Source organism: Vicugna pacos, chromosome 1 (genome assembly GCF_048564905.1).
Source record: "Vicugna pacos chromosome 1, VicPac4, whole genome shotgun sequence".
Taxonomy (NCBI): Eukaryota; Metazoa; Chordata; class Mammalia; order Artiodactyla; family Camelidae; genus Vicugna; species Vicugna pacos.
This window is the reverse complement of record NC_132987.1, coordinates 56,891,514-56,914,556: the sequence shown is the minus strand read 5'-3', so window position 1 is coordinate 56,914,556 and position 23,043 is coordinate 56,891,514. Positions and strand designations below refer to the sequence as shown.

The 23,043-nt window shown below is 42.6% G+C and overlaps 1 protein-coding gene across 1 annotated transcript in view; it reads right to left on the bottom strand.

Moving 5' to 3' along the window:
- The window catches only part of TPRG1 (tumor protein p63 regulated 1), a 124,903-nt gene that overhangs the window by 89,687 nt on the left and 12,173 nt on the right, over positions 1-23,043 (bottom strand). Inside the window, exon 2 of the mRNA XM_006200969.3 lies at positions 7,661-7,891. Within this exon, the coding sequence (XP_006201031.1) occupies positions 7,661-7,882 (222 nt within the window). The 5' untranslated portion in view covers positions 7,883-7,891. The remainder of the gene's footprint in view (positions 1-7,660; positions 7,892-23,043) is intronic.

Below are 23,043 nucleotides of genomic sequence, written 5' to 3'. Positions count from 1 at the left end.
GTGCAGCTCCCCACCTCCCTCTAATTCACACCACCCAGCCCAAGTCATCCAGGAAATGGACGGGACAACTGACCACAGTTGAGTGACATGGGTCCATCGTCCAGATCTGTCATGAATAAATTCTGTGGCCTACGGCCAATTGTTTGACTTGGGCTCCATTTCCTTCTCTGTAAGACAACTGAGTAGACTGAACCAAGAGTTTCTGAGCCAAGATGATGAGCAAAACCTCCTGGGAATCTTTAAGAAAATACCATCATAGCCTTTATACCAAGATATTCTGACTTCTCAGTTTTAACAAGTTTCCTGCTGAATTGGACAGTCAATCAGTGGGCTGAATGATTTCTGACTCTTTTGTCATCCTCTGCTGCTGGTTAAATAGTTGTCAGGGAGCTAATGTGGTACCCTAGGCCTGCCGAAACCTGTGTGTCATGAAATCAGTAAGTTCTGAGACATGAATCAAATATGCCTTGAGCTCCCACTGACAGAGGAGGTTGTGCCAACATCACTGATGTCCAGTGATCCCACTAGTAGGATGGGTCTACCCTGCAGGCATATTTCCTATGATTCCGTGACAATTGTCTTGTCACCCACCCTCAGCTCCTCGTGACGCAGCCTGGCTTTACCAGGCCCACTGGTCAGTGCTCTAAAAAATGACACTTTCTTTGGTGACTCATCATGGCTGTTTTTCCTGTCTCTCTTTCTATAGTCACATAATTTCTGCCTCAAGCTAATATAACTTGGTAGTGAAATGAATACTTTTTAGAAGGAAAAAATTTGAGTGGAACTGAAGAATAATGAAATAATCCTAAAATAAGCATTTTGTTGAATGTTTTTATACCAGGCACTTCGCCAAAAATATGTGCAGATGAATGTAAGAATGCAGAATTTTTCAAAACCTTACTTGTCTTCCCTATGGGAAGCATTTGGCAAAATCTACCAAAATGATCTGTCCTTCAATCCACACATTCCATTTGTGTGAAGTTATACTGTAGACACTCCTGCATGTGTACAAAATGACATAAGTATAAAGTGTCCTTCGTAGCCTTGTTTTTGGACAGCAAAAATTTGGAAATAATGCAAATATCTATCAATGGGAAACTTGTTAGATAACATCATGGGACACAGCCATGCAATGAAATATGATAAATATGTTTAACAAAATGAAGAAACACACTTATAGGTAAATTTTTCAAAATTTATTACTAAGTGAAAGACAGAAGTATTCAGAAGGGTCAGTATGCTACCTTTTTGTGTAAAAAGGAGAATGGATAAGAATAAGTATTTAAGTTTGTTTGTACATGCCACTGTAGAAGGATATGTAGAAAATGCTAACAGTGGTACCCTAAGGGTAGGGAAGGAACTTGATGGATGGAGATGTTGTTCTACTGTACACCTTTTCAAAAGTTAAACATTAAAAATGAAGTGTGCTATTTACAGAACGGTTTGGAAGTCTCTGGAGTTCTGTCCGTGTCCTCACTGCCTGCATTCTTACCTTCAGCAGGAGCATCAGTCATGCCTGCACGGAGCAGTTGTGCAGTGTATCCTGACATATTGATTACCATAATAAATTAACTCCAGCTATTTAGTGTCAAAAATGAAGTACAGTGCATGAACACTTTGCCTTGTGTCCAGGACAAGGTTTTAAATCTCAGCCTTTCTGCTTCCTGTGACACCCACCTTAAGTCATCTTGTCATTCCAGGCATCAGTTTATCATTTATTAGATGGAAAAGATAACATTATCTGTACTAGAGCAGCTAGGAAATTCCAAAAACATTTGGTAATGCTGAATAATAACAGACTTTATGATTATTCTTCTTGTTAATATTAAATAGAAGGGAAATTGTTGTACCGGGATTTGGGGATCAAATGGTTGCTGCAGTGGAACAATTAGCTCTGAGACTCCTTGCAGCCTAAAATGAATAGGAAAGTGTGATGGAATGATATGTACTCATCATCCGATAAAAGAAAGCTTAGCAAGGAAATACACATACATTTCTAATACTAAAAATAAATAAATAAATAAAATGTTAAGAAAAAAGTCATTCGGGGGATCCACATTTATAAGTCACTACATAGCATAATGGGCATTATCATCTCTAAGAGTCTAGCCCTAAATATTTTCAGTCAAAACAAATGTACTGAGGAAATTCGTTTCCTTGTGTTTCCTTGAGCTAGACTAGCCTGGAGCCAGTTGTCACACGAACGGCACTCATATTGGCTGCTAATATTTCCCCATGGGCTGGACTCCTTAGTAGACAGTGAGAGGAGGGGGCGGTCTAGAAGGGATGCTGCTGGGGGCTCAGACAAGGTGAGAGCGCTCTCATGGGCATCCTCATGTCCAGAGCAGGTTGGCTTTGTGGAAAATCCACAAGGTAAGAAAACCGGCTCTAAATTGAATGTGGTTGGTAAATCCCAGGCAAATTGGTCTCTCCCTGACAATGAAGGAAATGCATCTGATTCTATTATTGTTAATTGTCTGCCCTCAGATAGAAACGTCAACTTTATTACAATCTTCAAAGGATTTCGCTGTAAGGAGGGGAGTCAAGAAATCTTTTGCCCAGAGAGACATATAATTTCTAAAGCAGAGAAGCTCAGACAAAAACAATATAACTAATATATTTAGTTGTTCCCAATGCAAGAGCGAGACACGGGGAAGCCTATGGTGAGAGAAGGGGGAAAGGAGAGCGTATGAAAGCCAAATTAGTGTCATGAAGGCAATGACATCTTGCCACACAATGGGAAGTCCCAAACCTGCTTATTAAAGTCTCGTTGCTCACAATAGAACACAGGCTATAAAAAGGCCATGGGGAACCATTAATTAAATATTAAAAGATCAAATAGTTTTAGTCCCATTAGTTTGTATGTAATTTACATTCTTAAGTATAAATTTAGAGATAATTCCCCATCTCTAATCGCTTTCAACTTTCTGATAAGGTGTCTGCAAATATAGAGTCCTACAGGGAGTTTAAATATATCTTTCCCCATGCAGATCAAGTATTGTTCCTTTCATAAGAAGTTGCTTTTGAATATCACTCTCCACAACTGAAGTGATTATCATAATATACCTCGAGTTATTAGCCTTGAGGGGTACTTTTGTTGAGAGAAGGCAGGAGGCCATTTTTAGATGTCTAAAGATTAATAGCGGATGAACAAAAAATAGGAGGAAAAGGTTATCCAAGCAGGCGGATGACGAGTGGTTCAGACCTTCATTGCTGTGACTTCTCATTCATTGTCCAAGGTCACAGGCAGTGGATGGGTGGTGGGAAGTGCCAGGAATCTCAGATTCCAGGCCTGCCAGGGCCCCAAAGGCGCTGGTTGCCTTTGGATAAATCATATCTCCTTTGTGCGTCTTAGCAGTGGGCTTGGATATTCTCTGAGGTCACTCCTGGCTCTAACTTAGCAAGAATGCTGCTAAGCTATATTGGAAGGGCAAAGCTGCAGTAAATAAATAATTGGCTGGAAGCCTGAGGGAAGACAACAACAGCCCAGAGCGACCCACGAAAGAACACCAGAGATCTAAAGGACCAGACTGACAAATTTTATGATCAGGTATTCAAAAGTGTGATCTAATGCAGGATGTTATGATGCTAAAAATGTCTCATATTTGTCCTGAATTCTCCTAAATTTGATTTATACTTCCGTACCAGTCACATCTTTGCATAAGCAGCCTGAAATGCATGTAGTTGATCCTCCGGCTTTTACAGCATTGGGCATCCACTCCTGGCAGCTGAAAAGCTCAGGGCCATCCTGCCAGAGCAAGCCACTTGCCTTCCCAGGGTAAAGGATATGAACAAGAAACAGCCTAAGTATCCAGCAAAACTTAAAAAAATTTTAGTACATCTTCAGAGCAAATGCTACAGAGTGTGAAAAAGGATGTTACGGAAGTATAGCCATTGACAGAAATTTTTGGCATATAATCCTATTTTTGCACAATAAAATGTACATAGAAGACAAAAAGTAAGAAAAAATATGCACCAAGATGTATATATAAAAGCACATTCATATATTTTGGTTAACTTTGAGATATGGAAATATGGTGACTTTAATCTTGCTTAGCCACATTTTCCAATTTTTTTCAATAAACCACCTCCTGTGAAATTATTTTAAAATCTTTTGATAAACTAAAATGCTTGACCAAGGAGCTTCTCTACTTAGTTACTTACTGCTCTTCTGAATTTGCAACATGCATTTTTTAAGTTCTTACACTGTAATAAACTGATTCGTTTCATCACTACATGGGATCACAGAACTATGAATGAGAATTGGGAAACACTGGCTCTAACCCTAGCCTTGCCACTTACTAGCCTCTTGGGTAAGTCAGTGCTCACTAACTGTTATGACATTGGGTGAGCAACTGCTCCTCTCTGGGCCTTAGCTGCCTCTGAAAATGTGAGTGTTAACTACACACATAGTGTTCACTACACACATAGTGTTCAAAGTGTGATGTGTGGACAGAGATCATGAGTACTGCCAGAGACTTCATATAAATGCAGAATCTAAGGTCTCACCCCAGACCTACTGAATCAGACCTGTATTTTAACAGGATTTCCAGGTGATTTGTTTGCATGATAAAGACTGAGAAGCACTGGACCAGATCATCCATAGATCCCATCTCAGTTCTAAGAAGTGATACCTTATGATGAATGTTTCATAGATCTGAGTCATTCAGAGCCCTGATCTTATTTAATTATCCCTTGAGAAAATGAGTTAGCTTCCTTTGTTCCAAACTCTTTCCTGCTACAGACCCTATAAGTCTACATTTTTGTCTCACCCTGGAGGTCATGGGCATCTTAATATCATTCCTTATTACCAATTACAGAAATGTGAATGCCAAAGCAACAGAAAAGAGGGAGAGAGCATTTAGGATAGCAATAATGCTGCTTATCACGTGTTAATAGAAGTGTCATACACTGTACAAGAACTCTTACAAGATTAGCTTACTGAAATTCCCATGTCAAACTGCTGTTTTATCCACACTTTGAAGATGAGAAAATTTATATATACATATACATTCACACATATGTGTGTGTATGTGTGTGTATATGTGTACGTATGTGTGTACACACATACACACACACATACATACATCCCCACATTTTTCTCAACTACCACCACATCAGCAGATCTGTGGTTTACAAGGTAGTAAAGGTGGCTCATCCCTTTATGTATTCAAAATAATATTTCTCATTATAAGTTTCAGTTGAGCCAACAACTGTATTTTCATTATCCTCACATGCATTAAAGCACGTTCATTATACTCACATGGGAAAAAAAAAACTATTCATATTTTCTCTTTTAGTCTGAAAAAAGTGAAGGCTGAGTGCCTTGGGAATACAGCCCTTACAGCTACCCCGTGAAGAGTCCACATGTCTATTTTGGACTCACTGATAAGATAAGAAGGTTTTCCTCCCCCAAGCCTTTGAGAACTGAAAGTTGTTTCCTACACACCTGATGGAGAAGATGCTCTTCACGTGAGTTGGAGTCAGTCGTTAAAAACCTTTACAAAGGGGCCTTAGGTTCAACTGGCCCTGCACGCTGAACTCAGAGACAGAAGATGCAGATTGTAGCCAAAGCTCTTCCACTAATATTATGTGACTCAGACAGGTCACTTCCCTCCTCTGAAACTTCAGGATGTTTACCATTAAAACAAGAGCGATAAGCCCTTCCGTGCCTACCTCACAGTGCTGCTCCAAGGGGCTGTATTTTCTAAGCTACACAGAGCCACACAAATAAGGGCATTGTGTAAACAAATAAATAAATACTCCGTTGTGGCTTTAGACTGTGTCAGCTGAGCTAAGCTGGAGCTACATTTTCTAGAATTCCTTTTCCTGTCTACTTCCAAATTAGGGTTGGCCACGAGAGGCATTTGTGTCAGACTGGAAAGGGAGAGGTGGACCATCAGTCACGTTCCTTGCTGAAGATCCCCAGGCGTCGACACAGCTCAAGTTCACAGCCGCCCATCTTCTGTTCACTTGACGGCACGGGGCAGCCCCAAAACCCACAGCTCCTTCTGTTAGAGTCAGCCCCCCTCCCTCAGATCCACCACCCCCCTCGCTAGCTGGGGAAGTGTGCAGCTCGATGGGGAAGAGCACTGGCTTCTCCTGAAAGGGACTCACATCTTCAAGTTCAGACGTGGGAGACAGACCTGCTTCCCACTTTTCCTTCACGCGTCCCACTTGGTCATAAGGCTTTCCAGTTTGTCCATACAGTTTCCAGTTTTCCCCTATTCCCTATTCTTACTTCACAATTGCCAGTTGGTCGATCTATAGCAACTTCAGGCCCATCATCAGATGCAAAGACAACAGCTTTGCACAGACTTCTCAGGCAGCTCTCTTAGCTGCACCAGATTCCAGTGATAAACCTCCTCTCTTATATTACTCACAGCTAATTCTCTTATCAAACACTGATGGATACATTTTCACTATTAAAGATAAGGACACTTTAGGGGATGCTTGGATTTCCTTCACAGCTATACCTTACAAATTCACTTTGTATATTCAATAAAGTTCACATACTTTAGAAAGCAAACCAAATGCTTTACATGTGCAAAAAAGCACATAAACGCATACACACTATAGAATGTACCAAAGCACTTTGCCCATAAGAGTCAATGAACATGAGTAATATGGGTATGTATCTTCAAACACACGTGTGCCCACGCACACACACACATTGAGTCTCTTTAGTTAAAACTGTATCTTAACCAAAGATATGTTTTAAAACCTAACAAATCAGGAGTCAGTAGTTAAAGCATTGTTAATTGTCCCAAACTCTTGGTCGCCGCTTATTTAGGAGATTGAGTTGGGAAAAAAAAAATGTTTCAACAAAAAGATGTTCCAAATACACTTGAAAATTCAGGTGGTTTCTGTTGCCACAGTGCACAGCCTGCAATTTTCCCCCTAACTGATTGTACCTATGAGCTCACCGCTACCGTGTTGACAAGAAAGGTGAAGGACTGGGAGAGGAGATCTGTAAGTAGGAAGGAGTGTTCAAGACAGAGAAAGGTACCAGAACCCAAGGGAGTACACTCTACGGGATCCAAATGTGAGAAGTTTAGAGCATTTTTAATATCTAGATATGCAAACCCCATCCTTGTTACACACCCATCCATTTATTTCCCCAGCTTTGATGCACAGGGAAGCCCAGCTCGAGGCTGCAGTTATAGGTTTGGGATTTAACGTGCCTGGTCCCACACTGCAGTGCCAGCATGCCCGTGGAGACCCCTGAGGTCCAGCCTAATCTCAGCAACCCTTCCCACTCCATCACCCATGTCTTCTCCAAACGTACACCAAATACTCTGGGCTCAGGGATTTACACTCTAGTCAGTCTGGTTCTCTTCACAGAGCATCAATTTACTAAGGTCAGGTGTAGCAGGGATACAGGACTGAGGAGCTGAAGACTCCTCAGTAAAAAAGCTGGAGGACTTGCTTCTCCTTGATCCTACCTGCTGATCAAAAATAGACCCTTAACCTCTGAAATTCAGATCCTCACCTGCAACATGGGGATAAGGATGCCTACGTCACAGTTATTGTGACAATTACACAAGACAACAAATATGAAAACAGTTGGTCGAACACGTGGTACGTGAAAGGATGTTCGGGAATTTTAAGGAGAAGACTTACGTAGTATTTAAGAACACAAATGATTTTACAGTTTTACCCGTGTAACGAAGTACTTCCGTGCGATATAATGCTGGTGATAGGGATTGGGGTAAAGTGCCGACTCCGTCACACTCGACAGCCTTGAAATCTGCCTTGGCGATGGGTCCTTGCCTGAGCTTCCCTCCTCCGTGGACAACGGGTCAGTCTCTGAGGGCTGGTCATCTCCCTCTTGCTTCAGAGACACAGGCTGGAATCCTTCAAAATCCCCAATTGTTGACATGTCTTCAACCTAAAACAAAAGAAGAAACAATCTTCTCATCAGAGAAAAAAAAAAGAGTCACGTGTGTCCTAGCTATGGCAAAACAGTCTATGATGAGCAAATGACATTCCTGAAACGGCCCAACTCACCCAACAGCACACATTAGCTAAGCAGAGGCACTGATGGCGGCAGTTCGATAACACAGACGCCACAATCCTGCGGGGATACGTACCAGGGGAAAGAAGCAGAGACCCTCTGGACAGAGAAAAGGAGGCTGCAAGTAGTTCCACTTCCCCCATCTTTAACCGCAGGGGACAGGAATCTTCACAAGGGAAGACCGGTGTGAAATAATCATCAGATAATTCCTCTTTGAGATTTCACAGCATTCTCGCTTGAAAACCTACCAGCCGGCAAGCTTCATTGACAGTTAAAAGCAATGATAATGCACCTTCTTATGTACTTCTTGGGAAGTAAAAGGGCACAAAAGCACTTAGAACTGAGTGTGTTTTCAACTGCAAAACTGCAATCCTAAAAATGTATCCTCAAGGATATATTGTACAACATGGGGAATAGAGCCAATATTTTATAATAACTATAAATGGAGTATAACCTTTAAAAAGTGTGAATCACTGTATTGTACACCTGTAACTTACATAATATTGTATGTGAGCTATACTTCAATTTAAAAAAAATTTAATAAAAAATGAAAATATATCCTAAGGAACTAATTTAGACAAATACCCAAAGACATAACTATAGAAGGTTGTGCATGACAACGTTGTGTCTAACAGCAGAAAAAACACATAATGTCCAATAGCAAAACATTGTGTCTAATAGCAACAGTAGATACTCACACAACATTACATCTAATACAAAAAATATAGTGAAACAAAATATCTGTCAGTAAGGAACTGGCTAAATAAGACATGTTACACCATACAGTGAGTGTCATGTAGTCATTGCAAATATGATATATATTTTTACCATGGAATCATGTCCAAAATATATTGTCAATGCAAAAAAAGGTACATTATGAGAACGTTATTGAAATTTGTTAAAATAATTCAGGAAGAAAGAAGGAAGGAAGAGAGAAAGAGAGGAAAGGAAGGAAGAAATAATAACCTGGATTTGCATATGTGTGTAGGATAGAGGTTAGAAAAAAATCTGGAAAAAAAATAAAATGGAATATTAGCAATAACTGTCCCTGACAAACTAAGTGGTTACCAGTGGGGAGGGGCAAGACAAGGCAGGGGAATAAGAGGTACCAACCACTATGTATAAAATAAATAGGCTACAAGGATATACTGGACAGAACAGGGAATATAGCCAATATTTTATAACTATGGATGAAATATAACCTTAAAAAATTGCGAATCACTATGCTGCACACCTGAAAGTTGTATAATATTGCACATCTACTATACCTTACTTAAAAAAAAAAGATTATCTCTGCATGATATGGTATATCTTTATTTTTTATTTTTATTTTTATTTTGTTTTCATAAATCTCTGGATGCTTACAATGACTTACACCTGATTTAAAATAAATAGAAACACAATAGATTTATGTATATTTTATAAATATATAGTGACACAAAGAAACCAAACCAAATAAAAGACACATGCTACTGAAAAGCACCAGCGGTGGAGTGGCCATTTTCAAGCTGAGGCCACACGGCCGCACCACCAATGCCACAAGGGAGGAGGGCCGCCCGCCCAGCAGCACCGTGGGACTGGGAATGCCATCCTACTCTCAGGGCTGTCCCTGTGTTCTTACCGGGACAAAATTCCATTTCCTCGGTTCTTGTGAAACACCAGAAAGTGAGAAACAGCCACCATCCACAGCAAGTGTACGTTATTGAAACTGGGAATAAGTAGACTACTTAAGAGAGATAAAAAATAGGATGAACATGTAGTTCACTGCCTCCCCCGGGACACTTTTGAGTATGAAAAGGGCGCTATTAACCACTGTGCCAGGGCGATGGGAGTGAACCGGCATTGTCTCAGGCAAACGTGGACACCCAGTCCCCCTAAAGGGCTTGAATGGAGCAGAAAACACAGCTGGTTAGGGGACTCCCCCATGAAAAGCCCCCGGCAGATCACACTGCAGGTGGTTTTGCCTGATTCTCCCAGCAGCCCTAGGAGGATGGTTTCATCTCCATCTCTCTGGGGATCCCAGGTTGGTGGGACTCACCCAGGTGCACTTGGGTAGTATTGGCGGCACCTGGACTCCCACCCAGGACTTCCAACCAGGCTGAGTCCAACGTCTCCACCAAGCTGCAGGCTGATTCACAGTGGGAAGGGCTTCACTGGGCTTTCAGATAATTTTTTAAAGTTACTGGCCTGTGAGAAATCCAAGGGCATGTGTGGAGAAGCAGGAGAAATTTTGTGCGTGTGTGAGTGTGTGTGGCCTCCCCGGCAGCCTCATGCCATGTTTATGCAGGTCTGCCACCTCTGCTGTGGTGGGTGTTGGAAGGAAGTGTGTTTCTAGAGTTCCCTGTAACCTGTGAAGGAGGGTTTGTGCCTTTGGGGAAGGAAAGCCTGCTTCTGTATTTGCCGCACTCTGGGAACTGGAACCTAACAGCAGACATCTGTGAAAGGCTCCAGTGCCTGGAAAACAGAGGGAGGATTTAATTAGCACCACTGCGTCTCTCTCAGGCTGTCTTCTCTGGAAACACTTGGGGAAGGGAAGCAGGGCACTTTGAGACTGAGATTTTGAGGTCCAGGAAAGAAGGAACCTCAGCTCCAGCGAAACTCTTACAGCCGTGATGAGTGGAAGAGTTGAGCCCAGCCATCTCCCCGTGGAAGGATTCCAGCTCTGTTTCAGGCCTGGGGACACCTTCACAAGGACAATGAACATAATGACAACAACCTCCCCAAGGAGAGGGGTGCCGTGCCTCCCAGCAGCCCCCTCCATCCCTCATCACCACCTGCCCAGACCACGCTTCTTCCCAAGTCAGTAAGAACCTGCCCTCCTATCCCTGCTTAACCAGGCTATATACATTGAAATATTAAAAGCTTGTACAGTGATAAATTATGCCTTGCAACAGACCCATCCAGAGCCATTTAGAATTGAAAAGGATCATTGTTCCCTAAGACTGCCCAGTAAATTTATCTTAGCATGTGGTGCCCAGGAGAGTAAAAGCAGTATAAATTTCTAAGGGAAGCAAAGGATCAAGGCTTAGAAAAGAATTACATCCATATTTTTTGACCAAATTTTCTCATTTCAGGGAAATCGTGTAATGAAAATTATCCTTAAAAAAAAAAAGAACTACCTATGATATTAATTGCATATTCTAGGTAGTAATAAAAAATTGGAAACCAACTAAACACCTAATGGCCAAGGAATTACTAAGCTCCCACCTGATATGGAGCTGACATTTACAATGACATGTACATGCACTGCAGCATCGTGGAGTAAGGATGTATCTTCTTGGGCCAAGAAAACCAAAAAAAACAAAGAATTTTTTCTCTGGAAATGATTATTTTTTTACATTGGTAAAGACTAGAAGGGAAATATTTAGATTTATTGAGGTAGTTGGATTACACCTAAATTTTTGCTTTTTAAACGAATTTTAAATCATGCTAAAATGTTAGTGTGGCTTTTGTAATAAAAAATAAAATGTGTGAATAAATGTATTGGCTCACAAACTCAGGAACAGTAACTGGCCCCTGCACAGAGAGGGCCAGAAGAGACTACAGAAAGAGGCAGGCTACTCCAGGTCGGCAGGTGGCAGGTTTAATCAGCAAGGGAACTTCCATCCAAGGCGTGTCTAGGACGGCAGCAAGATGATTCACACTGGTCCGTCAGAATCTTTAAAGTTCTTAGAGAGGCCTTAACTGGGTTCAGTTACGTATTCAATCCTGATGGTCCCAACACCACACTTCTCTCTCAAGCTTGCATCCTTGAAAAGGGCTCCCATTGAAGGAACGATGGGTAGAATGGACATTCCAAGGACGGGGCAGGTGGAGACAGGCCTCCTATCGCCCAAGTCCAGCTTGCTGGTCAACTAGCAACCACTCCTCGTGATGACCTCCTCCAACAATGCCAAGCAAATACTTAAAGAATTGCCACCCTTCCTTCGGTCAGACAGTAAGAATTCTGTGTATTTCGGCTGCCAGCAATTTCAGAGCTAGATTTAATACACTATTGGAATAACTAACTTATTTCTGGATCCTGGTCTAAGTATACCTGCCTCCCTGGGTATATGCCTTCATCTATCTCCGTGGGACTTTTGCTAAGACTATTTCAGAAGCATAGAGGGGAGTAAATGACAGCTGGAGAATTATTGTCTAGTCCAATTCCTTCATTTTGCAAATTTTAGAGCATTAATGTAAAAGACTTGCCCAGGGTCACACCGCTAAATAGAAACAAAACATGAAATCAGACTCCTGGACTCTAGTTCACTGCTTCTAGTGGTAGCATTTTAGAAGAAAAGCAGGAACAGTTATCAAACTTACACGTGGGTGAACTGAAGACACTTTTGCCACATATCTGCAGCCAGTCCACTTTGCTTTGCTCTGGGACGGGAGATACAGCTCCCGTGAAGCAGGGCTCCTCCCCAGCTTTGCCCCCCCCACCAGCAGCCCCGCATCCTGCCCTGTGGGCTAAGCTTCCTCCTTCACCGGACATCAGGCTGACTTTTTCTTAGGCACGTGAGGCCCAGGGCCTGAGTCCACAAAACTTCTAGGGGCCCAGGAAGTGTTTTAATGTATTTCAACATCAGAAGAGAAAAATTAAATTTTATAGTGCCTGTTACTACCTCTCTGGAGCCCTGAAAGACAGAATGCCTTGTTAAGAACCATTCATCTATTCTAACCTGTATGTTTTGTAAACGAGGAAATTGAGGCCTTGATATGTCCCCTGAACTCTCAGTTTAGTTTAATTTTTAAAAAGTTGAAGAGAATAAAGAATGAAGTTATGGCCACCAAGGATTAAAAATATACTATCTAGAGGAATGTTTGTGGGCCAACCAGGAGCTTAGAAAATTCTACAGTGTGCTCACAAGTGCTGCCGCCCTCTGGCAGGTGAGGCGGCGCTGGGCTGGGGGGAAGCGTGGGCGTCGTTTCCCTGGGTTGCATTCAAAGATGTCAGCTGTGTGTTTCTGATGGTAACATCTCTACCCACATGAAGGGGTTAACCTTCTTAAGGCTCATCCCCGAAATAAAAATCCACTTTTAATTTTGACATTTTGTAAAGGTAATTTATGTGAATTTATGTGTGCAGCCTTTCCTGAGTCTCTCTGCGAACAGCCAAGGGATGTGCAGTGCATAAACTATTAACACCTTGAAACTCTCCAACCAGCCCTCCTCTGTGCCAACTGAGATAAGAAAATCGGCAAACAATCCTTTCCAATTTCCCGTTTTGTGCATTCGTGATAACATGCCAGCAGGCCTGCTCTGCGTCCTGGGAGGAAGTGGAACTGATGGAGGGTCTCTCTCTTCCCAGCTCCTCCTCTGCCACGTGGGGCCCTCTGCTCTGCCACCGGAGCCTTCACTCAGACGGAGGAAGGGGTGAAGGGAGGACACAGGGCCAAGATGAAGAAATGCGGGTCCCCACGCCCTTCCACTGGGAAACCCTGGGCAACTGTTTCCCCACCCGCATGGCAGGTTTCTCACATACAAAATGAGGGGCCAGACTCTATGGTTGGCAAATTGTACTCCTGAAAAATAGCCCATTTCAATCAAAACTGATCCATGTATCTGTTTCTGGACTTCCAAAGTTCTCATTTTGGGGGTAAATGTGTTGAAGTCTGAAAGTCGTTGGACTAAATTATTCCTATGTTGCCTTCCAGCTCAATCACTCCTCAAAAGTTAACTGATTTTTCTCTAGTGCCCCAAATATTCTGTATCTAAGCCAACAGAGGTTGCTCAGTATGGTTTACCCCACCTTCTCTCCAACTGAGTATGTTAGTTCCCTTGTGATTTAGACGCTGAGATGTCACAGGAGGAGGACTGTGATGGTAGTCATGAATCTGGGTGTGCTTCATGGAGATTCTGGCTTCTCTGTAATGCAAGTGGATACCCACAGTCACCAGAGATGCTCAGGACCCCCACAGTGGGATGCTGGACTCCCCACCCGGGCCAGGGCCAGAGCCAGGGACATGCTAAAGCCTCAGGAACTATTCTTACATCTAAGAAGGGAAACATTGAGAGGTTTGCCAAGCTTCTCACACAAAATAGAAATTTTTAGTGGGCTTTCTTCAAAAACAGACAGAAAAGAGTTGATTGAGATAACGACATTGACTAGAGAACTCAGTGAGATGACAGAGCCCTTGAAATTAACTTAGCGCATTTCCATGAACCCTTCCACCACTCATCCAGTCAAGGTTGTGATAAGGCTTGTGTTCCTGACCCCCGTAGCGTTTGTCATGCTGTTCTGTAACCATCATCTTCTTTACTCTCTGGTCTTCACTCCTGGGCCGTGAGCATCTCTAGGGCAGGGACTCTGCTGCACTCACCCTTATAGCCAGCACTCCGCACAGGCACGGTGCCCACGGGCAGGGTACAGAGCAGGCGCTAAGAACAAGTCCTCAGACGGATGAACGGTGCCTCGCTTGTTTCTCTGTTGGGTCTGAGACCAGCGGACAAGTCTTAACATGTGATCCATTGTGGTTTGCGCATTACCTCAGCCCTCATGCAAGAGGGCTCAGTAAATGCTTGTGGACTGAGTAATGAAGCTCTTGTGAGGCATGAATGGGCACAGCTTCCGAACATGTGCACTCACACTCACGCAGACACACATCGGACAGAACATGTGCCGCAGTCTTTCGTCCACAGAAGCTCATTGCCCAGTAGAGGTGATGAAAATGTAAACGGGATGACTGCAGACTTAAGTGATAGAACCAGAATGGGAGAGTGTGTGCAAAACACAATGGAAATAAAAGGTGGGAGTAACAAGGGTGAGTGGAGAGAGATGGGGGAGAGGGTGGAAAGTTAGAGGGCAGAGAAAGGTGCCTTGGAACTGACTGCTTGTTAGAGGATGGGAGAGGATGTTCCCAGCAAAGGTGTGAAGTGTGAAGAGGAGGGTTTGTTCAAAGGATGCCAGGTAACACGGGGAATGTAATGGAGACATAGCTGCCCACCTTCAGCCCTGGCTCCTTGAAGAGCTGGTAGCACCTGGTTAAAACAACGGCTCTCTGACAGGATGACAGCCTGAAACCCTCCTCACACGTCCTTTATATTACCTTGTCTCTGCACTCGCTCCTCCATCCCATATGGGTAGGTCCTCCCCCCTCCACCCCAGTCAACCCAGATACAGAGTCTGGGCTTAACTCTGCAAGATTCCACTTGTCTCAAGGACTTCATGAGATTAACAACTTCCTTAAAGACAGAGAAGCCATGGAGAGGTGAGTCATATTGTGTATGGTGCAACTTTGCACCATTCATCTGTTTCTCCTCTTTTCAGGGTAACAATTTCTGCTTTCTGTGTGTGTGTTTCTTATTTGACATAAACATAGATACATATCTATTTCATCCACATATCCAGGGCCCCCGGGTTCTCCCCTTCAACATCCCCAAATAAATGGAATTCCCCCACCAAGATAAATTCTGAAGGTAGCTATTAACATAAACCTGTACCAGGATGTGTGAGTCAGGGGAGACCTGGCTGGAGATATGTCTGAAAAAGTAGATGGAAGTAAACCAGATGTCAGGGGCAGTGACTTTTCTCAGACAGTGGAAGAAGTTTCTACTCTGCCATTGGCCTGGCCAGGAAGATCCCAAGGCAGGGAGGGCACAGCAGAGCGGTGGCATTCTCCTCCTGGGGAGGACAATGAATAAGGCTAAATCATCAACCTCCCTACACCCTCCAAAGACAGAACAAAGCAGCATGCAAGGAATTGACCAGGATAAAAATACTGGTCCCAACGATGTACTTTGGAGCCTCGAAACACTCAAATATTTTTTTTCCTGTATAAATGAAAAAGAAAAAAGCAGAGAAATCAAAAAAAAAAAAAAACAACTTAATGAAGATCAACAAATCAGCCTGCGACAGCATCTCTTCTCTCTCCAAAATGTATAAGATCCCTGATTTCGAACTTGCTGATTCAGAAACTAGATGGGGACAATGCTTAGAAATTAGCAACAGCCTCATCCCCTGTTATTGGGACATACCAGGGGAGGGTGTGGATTATGTGTACCGGGGCTGACTACATACTCAGCATTAATCCTGGTGCCAGGGAGGGCCATCAGCCTACATTCCTCAACCAGATGCTCCTGGCTGGGAGCTCTACCTAAGGAAGTCCCCCCAAAGAAGGGGTTTCCTGCGAGGCATGCCAAATGTGACTTCTCCCGTACGGATTTCATGAAATTCAGGGGAAGACACTCATCTCAATGCTGACGACAGTCTTTCCCCACCCCTCCAGATAAAATCTACAGCCTTAATTTTTTTAATGACATTTTTATTACAAACATGTTTATTGAAGTATGACACACATTCAAAATATCATAAATGTACCGATCAGTGAAGTATCATGAAAATAAACACACTCATGGAACCATCACATAGATCAAGAAATACCATATTACTGGCACCCCAAGGGAATTATTCTTCTCAGAGTGAATATTCAGTTGGTTTCACAAGATGGAATCTGAGAGTGCTGCCAGACATTTGAGATATCATTTAACTCGACACCCTCATTTTATAAATAAGAAACCAGATGCTTCCGTGGGAGCAGGAAAGTCACTACCTCAGGTCACAAAGCAAGTCAGAGGACGTATCAGGGTACCAGGCTCCTCTTTCCTGTTTACACTGCCTTCAGTTCCTAAGAAGACCTAGCTGGCCTGTGGAGTAAGAGAAACTTGCTTGGTGACTCCTTTCTCCAGGAGTCTGAGGTCAGCTCTCTCCTGTCCCCATAAAGCCAGGCTCTGAGAAGCTGTCCTGAAGACACTGCCCTCAAACCCACACAAACCATCACCTCCCTATGTCAGAGCTCCTGGTATATATCCAACACACAGTAAACTAGTTGTTAAGTGCATTAATGAAAAGACACTTCACATGATCAACAGAGGCACTTCAAATTCTCCCTCTTCTGTTTCCATACCAGGCTGGTCATTTGGACACCTGGCCTGTGAGAGGACCTTCCTCTTTGCTAAGGAAGTTATCCCATGGTTGGTGGGGATCACTAACTGTGCCACAGGAGGAACAGCAAAGGGAACTGGAGAAATTCAGTTCAGAGAGAAAATGTGGAGAACTCTGCTCTCTCACCTCTCTTCAGATATCTAAATTCTTACCAGGAGAAAAAGAGCACATTTGTTTCATTTGACCTTAGAAATCACAAGGATGAATGGATCTCTTCTATTTCCTGATCAAGCTTCTCAAAAAAAAGTCTCTAATTTTATCTCCTCCACACCTTAATCTGCAGACATCTTCTTCTCAGTCCAGAAGTTCTTATAAATGAATCCAATAGACACTTTGCACTCTCTATCGCCTTGATCTCTTTGGCAGTCTTGATCGCTGACTCATGCCTCTTGAAGCGCTTGCTTCCTTCTGTTCCTTGGAATGACAGATTCCCAGTTTTCTTTCTACTTCCTGGTTCGTGGCTGGTAGTTTCTTGGAGATCCCCTCGTATCTCCCATGCTGCTGTTTGCCATAAATCACTCTGGATGCTCTCCCTAAGAAATCCCCCTTTTTCCCCCTTGTTTAACCATAATCTGTAGATCTATGACTATGATCTATGATTCCTATACCTATATCTACAGTCAGATCTATCTACACAACCGTCTACTAGACCTGTCATCTTTGTTGACCCACAGGTACTTTTAACTCTTCTTGTCCAAAGATGAACTTATCATCTCCTCACTTCCCCCATAGACCTGGTCCCCTCTTTTTGTTCCAAGCTGAGTGAATGAGATCACAGCTGTACAGTTGCCCAGGACAGAGAGCTGCCTGATTCCCTCTTCTTGCCCAATACTGACCAATCAGGCACCCAGTCCTACAGCCTTTAATTCCTTAATAGCCACTGAATTCTGTACTTTGCTTCACTCTTTGCCACAGCCTTAGTTCATCTCTTGAGGATCATCATAAAGGTCTTCTAGCTGATTTTAATCTCTCCGATCTATGCAGCACACAGGAGGAAGACTGATCTTCCTAAGATACAAATCATATTGTGTCACTGGCCACTTACCCTTCAAAGCATCCCCATTGCCCACAAAATTAAAATCTGACTCCTGAGCATGTAGGCAAGATCTTCATGATCTGAACTCCCACTAACCTGTAGAGGTGACCATCTCACCATGTCTCTTCCCTCCCTTTCCTTCTCCATCTTCTTCTCCCATCTTTCTCGCCCCACCACAGCACTTATATCCTGTGCTTCAGCCATGCGACTCTACCTTTAGTCTCATAAATCCACCAACGTCCTTCTCATTTCTTCTACTTGATTAACCCCTGTTTCCCTTTTTTGTCTCAGCTTAGAAAGCAACTAGAAGCTTCCTTGGCCAATCTCATCTCATGAGTTACATGCCTCATGTATGTAACTGTTTCTTCTTGTAGATTGTGTATATCATTATCACAGTATTCATCCACTACCTAAAAACTTGCCCTAATGTTTACATTCTCATCACTAGTACATAAGATCCTGGATGACAGAGACAGGGCTTTCTTTTCACTACAGTAGCCTCAGCACCGAGTAGGGCACATAGAAAGCATCCATTATGTATCAGCTGAACAAATGTATCAGTAATAAAATCCACACTCCATGGAAATGTGGATCACCTGTGGCCGAAAATGCAAAGCAGATTCAGCTTAGAGAGTCTCTCTCCTCAGATGTGATGGAACCAGACCTAACAGAGGATGATTGGAAATCCTTCCTTCTCAACCAGTCCCTCAAGCTTCACATAAATGGCAATCTCGAAATGCAGTTTTTCCTGTGCTTTCCAGGCACCGTGATCTTCTGCCTACCAGCTCTTTAGTCATTGCCTGTAACTGATCTCCACGAGCAGATGGTGAGCTCCATGAGGAAAGGAGCCATGCCCTCCTTCATCTTCTTGGACGCCCACAGAATGCCGAACCCTGTGCTTGGCACCATGAGCTCAGTCACAGAGGATGTCACGGAAGATGTCTGCACTGCAGGAGATGGACAGAATGAGGGAAAACTTACTTCTGCCTAAAGCTACCCTGCAGGGTATGAGATATATGAGAGCCTCTCTCATGAGCGGAAGGGAGGCAACAGAGGAATGTTTATCCGAAAACCAAAGGCACCTGAAAGCGGCAGAACAAGACCAGAAAGGGGAGCCTTGGGTCATAAAAACAATGCCGCTAACTTCTCGTCTTGTCAGTCACCGTAACTGAAGGACAATCTGTGTCTTAGTAATGAAATATACACTGAGTTTGTAAAATGTTGAATGCAACACAAGACACCTAATTGGACAAAACAATTGATATAAGTAAGTGTTAGACTAATCTTCTAAGGCAACTTTGACCCATTTTCACTCCCTCTAGGTGAGAATATAAACACCTGAGGTTCTACAAGGTGCACAGAGCCCTACCCAGAGAGAGAGAAGGCAGGAGAGCTAGAGCAGACGGACGGCTCCCCTGCGAATGGTGAAGGCCAGAGAGCCAGTGTGGAGAAACGAAAGCAGTTCTGTTTCAAGAGTGACATTCAGATTCATTAGAAGATGGTTTAAGAAAAGTGGACCATTTAGGATGCTAAGGAATAAAAACTAAAAAAAAATTGTAGTAGCTTGCTGAAGGTGGTTAGGTAAGAGACACAGACACAGAACAATAACATCCATCACACACACAATAAAAGCCATTTCTTTTTCTGTATTTCAGCAAGGAAACAAAACGGAAATTGTGTGTGTTAAAGAATGTAATTATATATGAACATAAGTGCCTAATATTAGAAAGTAAGGATACATGCATACTTATGTGTGACCTGACACAACTCCTGTTAAAGCAATGAGCAACATTGGCCAGAATAAATAGTAAATGTGCTGAGACAATTAAGACACTGGCTTGATATGCACGTTTCCTTGGTTCTGTGAATGTGTGTCTCAAGGCTGGTTTACTGGGGAGACATAAGGTTTGGTTTTGATCAGCCTTTCTGTAAATGTATGACTTTATTCAGAGCAATCAAGACAGGAGTAGGAGTACAGACCAGAGAAAGAGCAACCAAAATAGCCATTATGAAGTATGCTCAGTCATGTCATCTTCATATATGAAGTGTTCAAGTATGTTGTAACAATCCTCTCAACTCCTTTATCTGTGAAAATGTGCATGTGGGCACCTGCCCTGCTTACTTCCTGAGATCTTTTGTGATGATCAAATGAAAATGTTGTGAAAGTACTTCGTAAATGATGGAGTGCCTTGATCGTGCATCTTCTGAAGAGCCATTAGTGTATTATCACAGGAGGAGGAGGCAATAAAATAGTGTTTGAGCAGGAGCTGTTGGCAATCCCTCAAAGATGCCAGAGGGAGAGTGGCGCAGCCCAAAGCTTTCAGAGGTGGTCGATTCTATACTGACAAAGTCAGAACTACTGGGAAGGTATGAGGGTGATAGCCAGGAGAGGCAAGGTGTTTCAACCAGGGATGTGCCAACCTTCCAGCAGGCCGTCTCCCCACCCAGCCCAGGGGCCAGACAGAAACCAAAGCCCACAAGGCCAGAATCGATGCGGCCCGAGTTACTGCTACACACACCTCCTGGGTCGATTCCTGCTCTCGAGTATCCCTTCAGTGCAAAAAAAAATCTATGGCTTGTATGTGTCCTATTTGTGATGGAGAAATTCAACTGAGTGGGTAAGTTTCACCACTCCTTAGCGCTTCTCTTTTGAGATAAGTGTCATCAAAAGTAGGTTAGCTCACAGTATTAACTGTTTGGCAGTATCTCTGCATCTAAGAACTTCAACTGTGACACAGCACGGTGTTTAAAGAGATCACTGAAATGTTTGACACGTCTCCAAAATACATTCCCTGTTATCTGTGAGGGGAGTTCTGTCTTCCCTTCTTAATGAGCTGGGGCCACTCCGCAACATCCGGCACAATTCCTCGTTGATATCACTCGTGACTTCTTCTCCTGCACCCCACCTCCAACAGGCCACACCAGGCTTCAAATGCTGTTAATATTCGACGGTGAAACTCGGTAATTCTCTATGAAAGCCCAGCCAGTGAATAAACGTATTAGAAAATGCTACGGAGAGTAGTGCTAAAACCAGCTCTTCTGCTGGGAGTGACTGAATGTAGAAACTTTAATTTTGGAGTGACCTTTGGCCTCTTAGTTCAATATCACATCCAGTAGGCATCGCTAAGATGGTTACTTTGGTTCTCTAGTAATGTAACCTATCTATGGATTTAGGTCTCGTGACAAAGGAAGTGGGATTAATTAGTACATCATTAGAAGCTGTGTTGGTATATTTTAACATATGAAATAGAGATTATTTAAAACAAGTGATATATCTAGTTGTGTTTTCAATTCCTCATCTTTCAGTGGCAAACCCAAGTGCATTCCTTATGCCAATATCCTTTTTAAAACAGCAATACTCTTTTATTCATAATCTATTTATAATAGCTAAGCTACCTAAACATAGTTTAGATAGACTATTATGTGGTTGTTATAACAACTGTGTACAAATACAATAGAAAGACATCCATGGTATGTTTTCTTAAGTTATAAAATAGGACATAGCATGATCTTAGTCTTTTCTAAAAATATAATATGGTTATGTATAACTAATACATATGTATTACAGGAATATCCACCAAAATGTTAGCATCGGTTTTCTCTGGATAATTTGGATTACAGATTTTTTTTTACTTAATTATATTTTCTAATTTTCTACATTGAAAATGTTATAAAGAGGATATAATTTTTAAAAAGTGTTAGCTCTAGTAAAAACATTTGAAGGCTTAAAGGTTTTTGAGGCACTCACATTTTCATCAGAGATTTCCCATTCTCAGTACAAGTTAAAAATAAGTTGTTTCATACAGTAAGTACACCAAAATTTGGCCCTCAGAAAGTCTTCAAAAAGTAAAGTCAGAAGAAGACTAAAATTCACACCCAAATAAAGACTTCCCGGTACACAGATAGTTGCATCATTGGGGGATAACTTTAATCTGCCCACTAATATGCAAAAGCTGCATTCAGGAAATAAAATCAAAGAAGCTTTGAGAGATGGAGAAAGATAATGTCTCTTGGGTAACTTTTATCACAAGGAGTTATGAAACTGCCACGTAGGCTGAGAAGTTACAAACTCGTTATATAAATTATGCAATGGGAAAAGGTAGGAGAAATATTTATCTTAGAGAAATAAATCCAGTGCGCCTCCAATGAACAGATCCTCTGAGAACAAAGCCCTTATTACAGATGGACTGGGCAGAATAATTTGGCAGAAGTTCTAGTTTTTTCCGGCAAAAGGTCACAGAAGTACTGTGGAGTTGGAGAGGGAAGGGGTGTCAATGACCCTGTTTTAAAGAGTGATTGGGGGGAGGGGTCATCTTGGAGCTGGGGAGGGGAGCCATTCCCCACCATCCTGATCTTGACCTAGGCCAGCCTCAGAAACAGTGGTCTGAAACCAACTAGAGTAAAACACTTTCCCTCTTTCCTCATACGACACGCCAAGAGTTAGAAATCATAATGTAGCCCATCTTTCTTCGAGGAAAGGTCAAGAGAAAATGCCTGGCCAAAGGAACTCATATCCCCAAACTTAACCCTGCATTTCTTTCACGTCTACTAACTATTGCATGACTCTTCTGACATCCGTGATTTTCCTTAAAACGTATTCTCTCTCTTAGTAGAGATGCTACCTATACTGAACAAGGTTTTGTCTTTCTTTTCTTTTCATGCTTTGATTCTCTTCGGCTTTTGCAAAACGTCAGTTCTTGTTTGTTTTTGCTTGTTCAGCTCCAGTCCTTTTTGGGAGCTCAGCCAATCTGTAGGTGTGGCCAAACCGCACAGTTTAGCTTCCTCCATTGGAACGTGAAAGATGCCTTTACTTCTGATTTAAACGCAACTTTGTGGGTGATGTGTCAAGATCACTCACCTACAACTCAAAGGCACAATACATTTGGAGAATTAATTAAGCCAATATTTCCACAAGATAATGGACAAAGGACAGTAAAGTCATAAAGTGATTCATTTCATGTAATCAATTCCTGTATCAGGAAATAGCCTGGCATAGTACAGAAACCTTTGGAGTTAGACAGACCTGGGCTGCAACCCAGACTCCGCAATTTACCAGCTGACTGA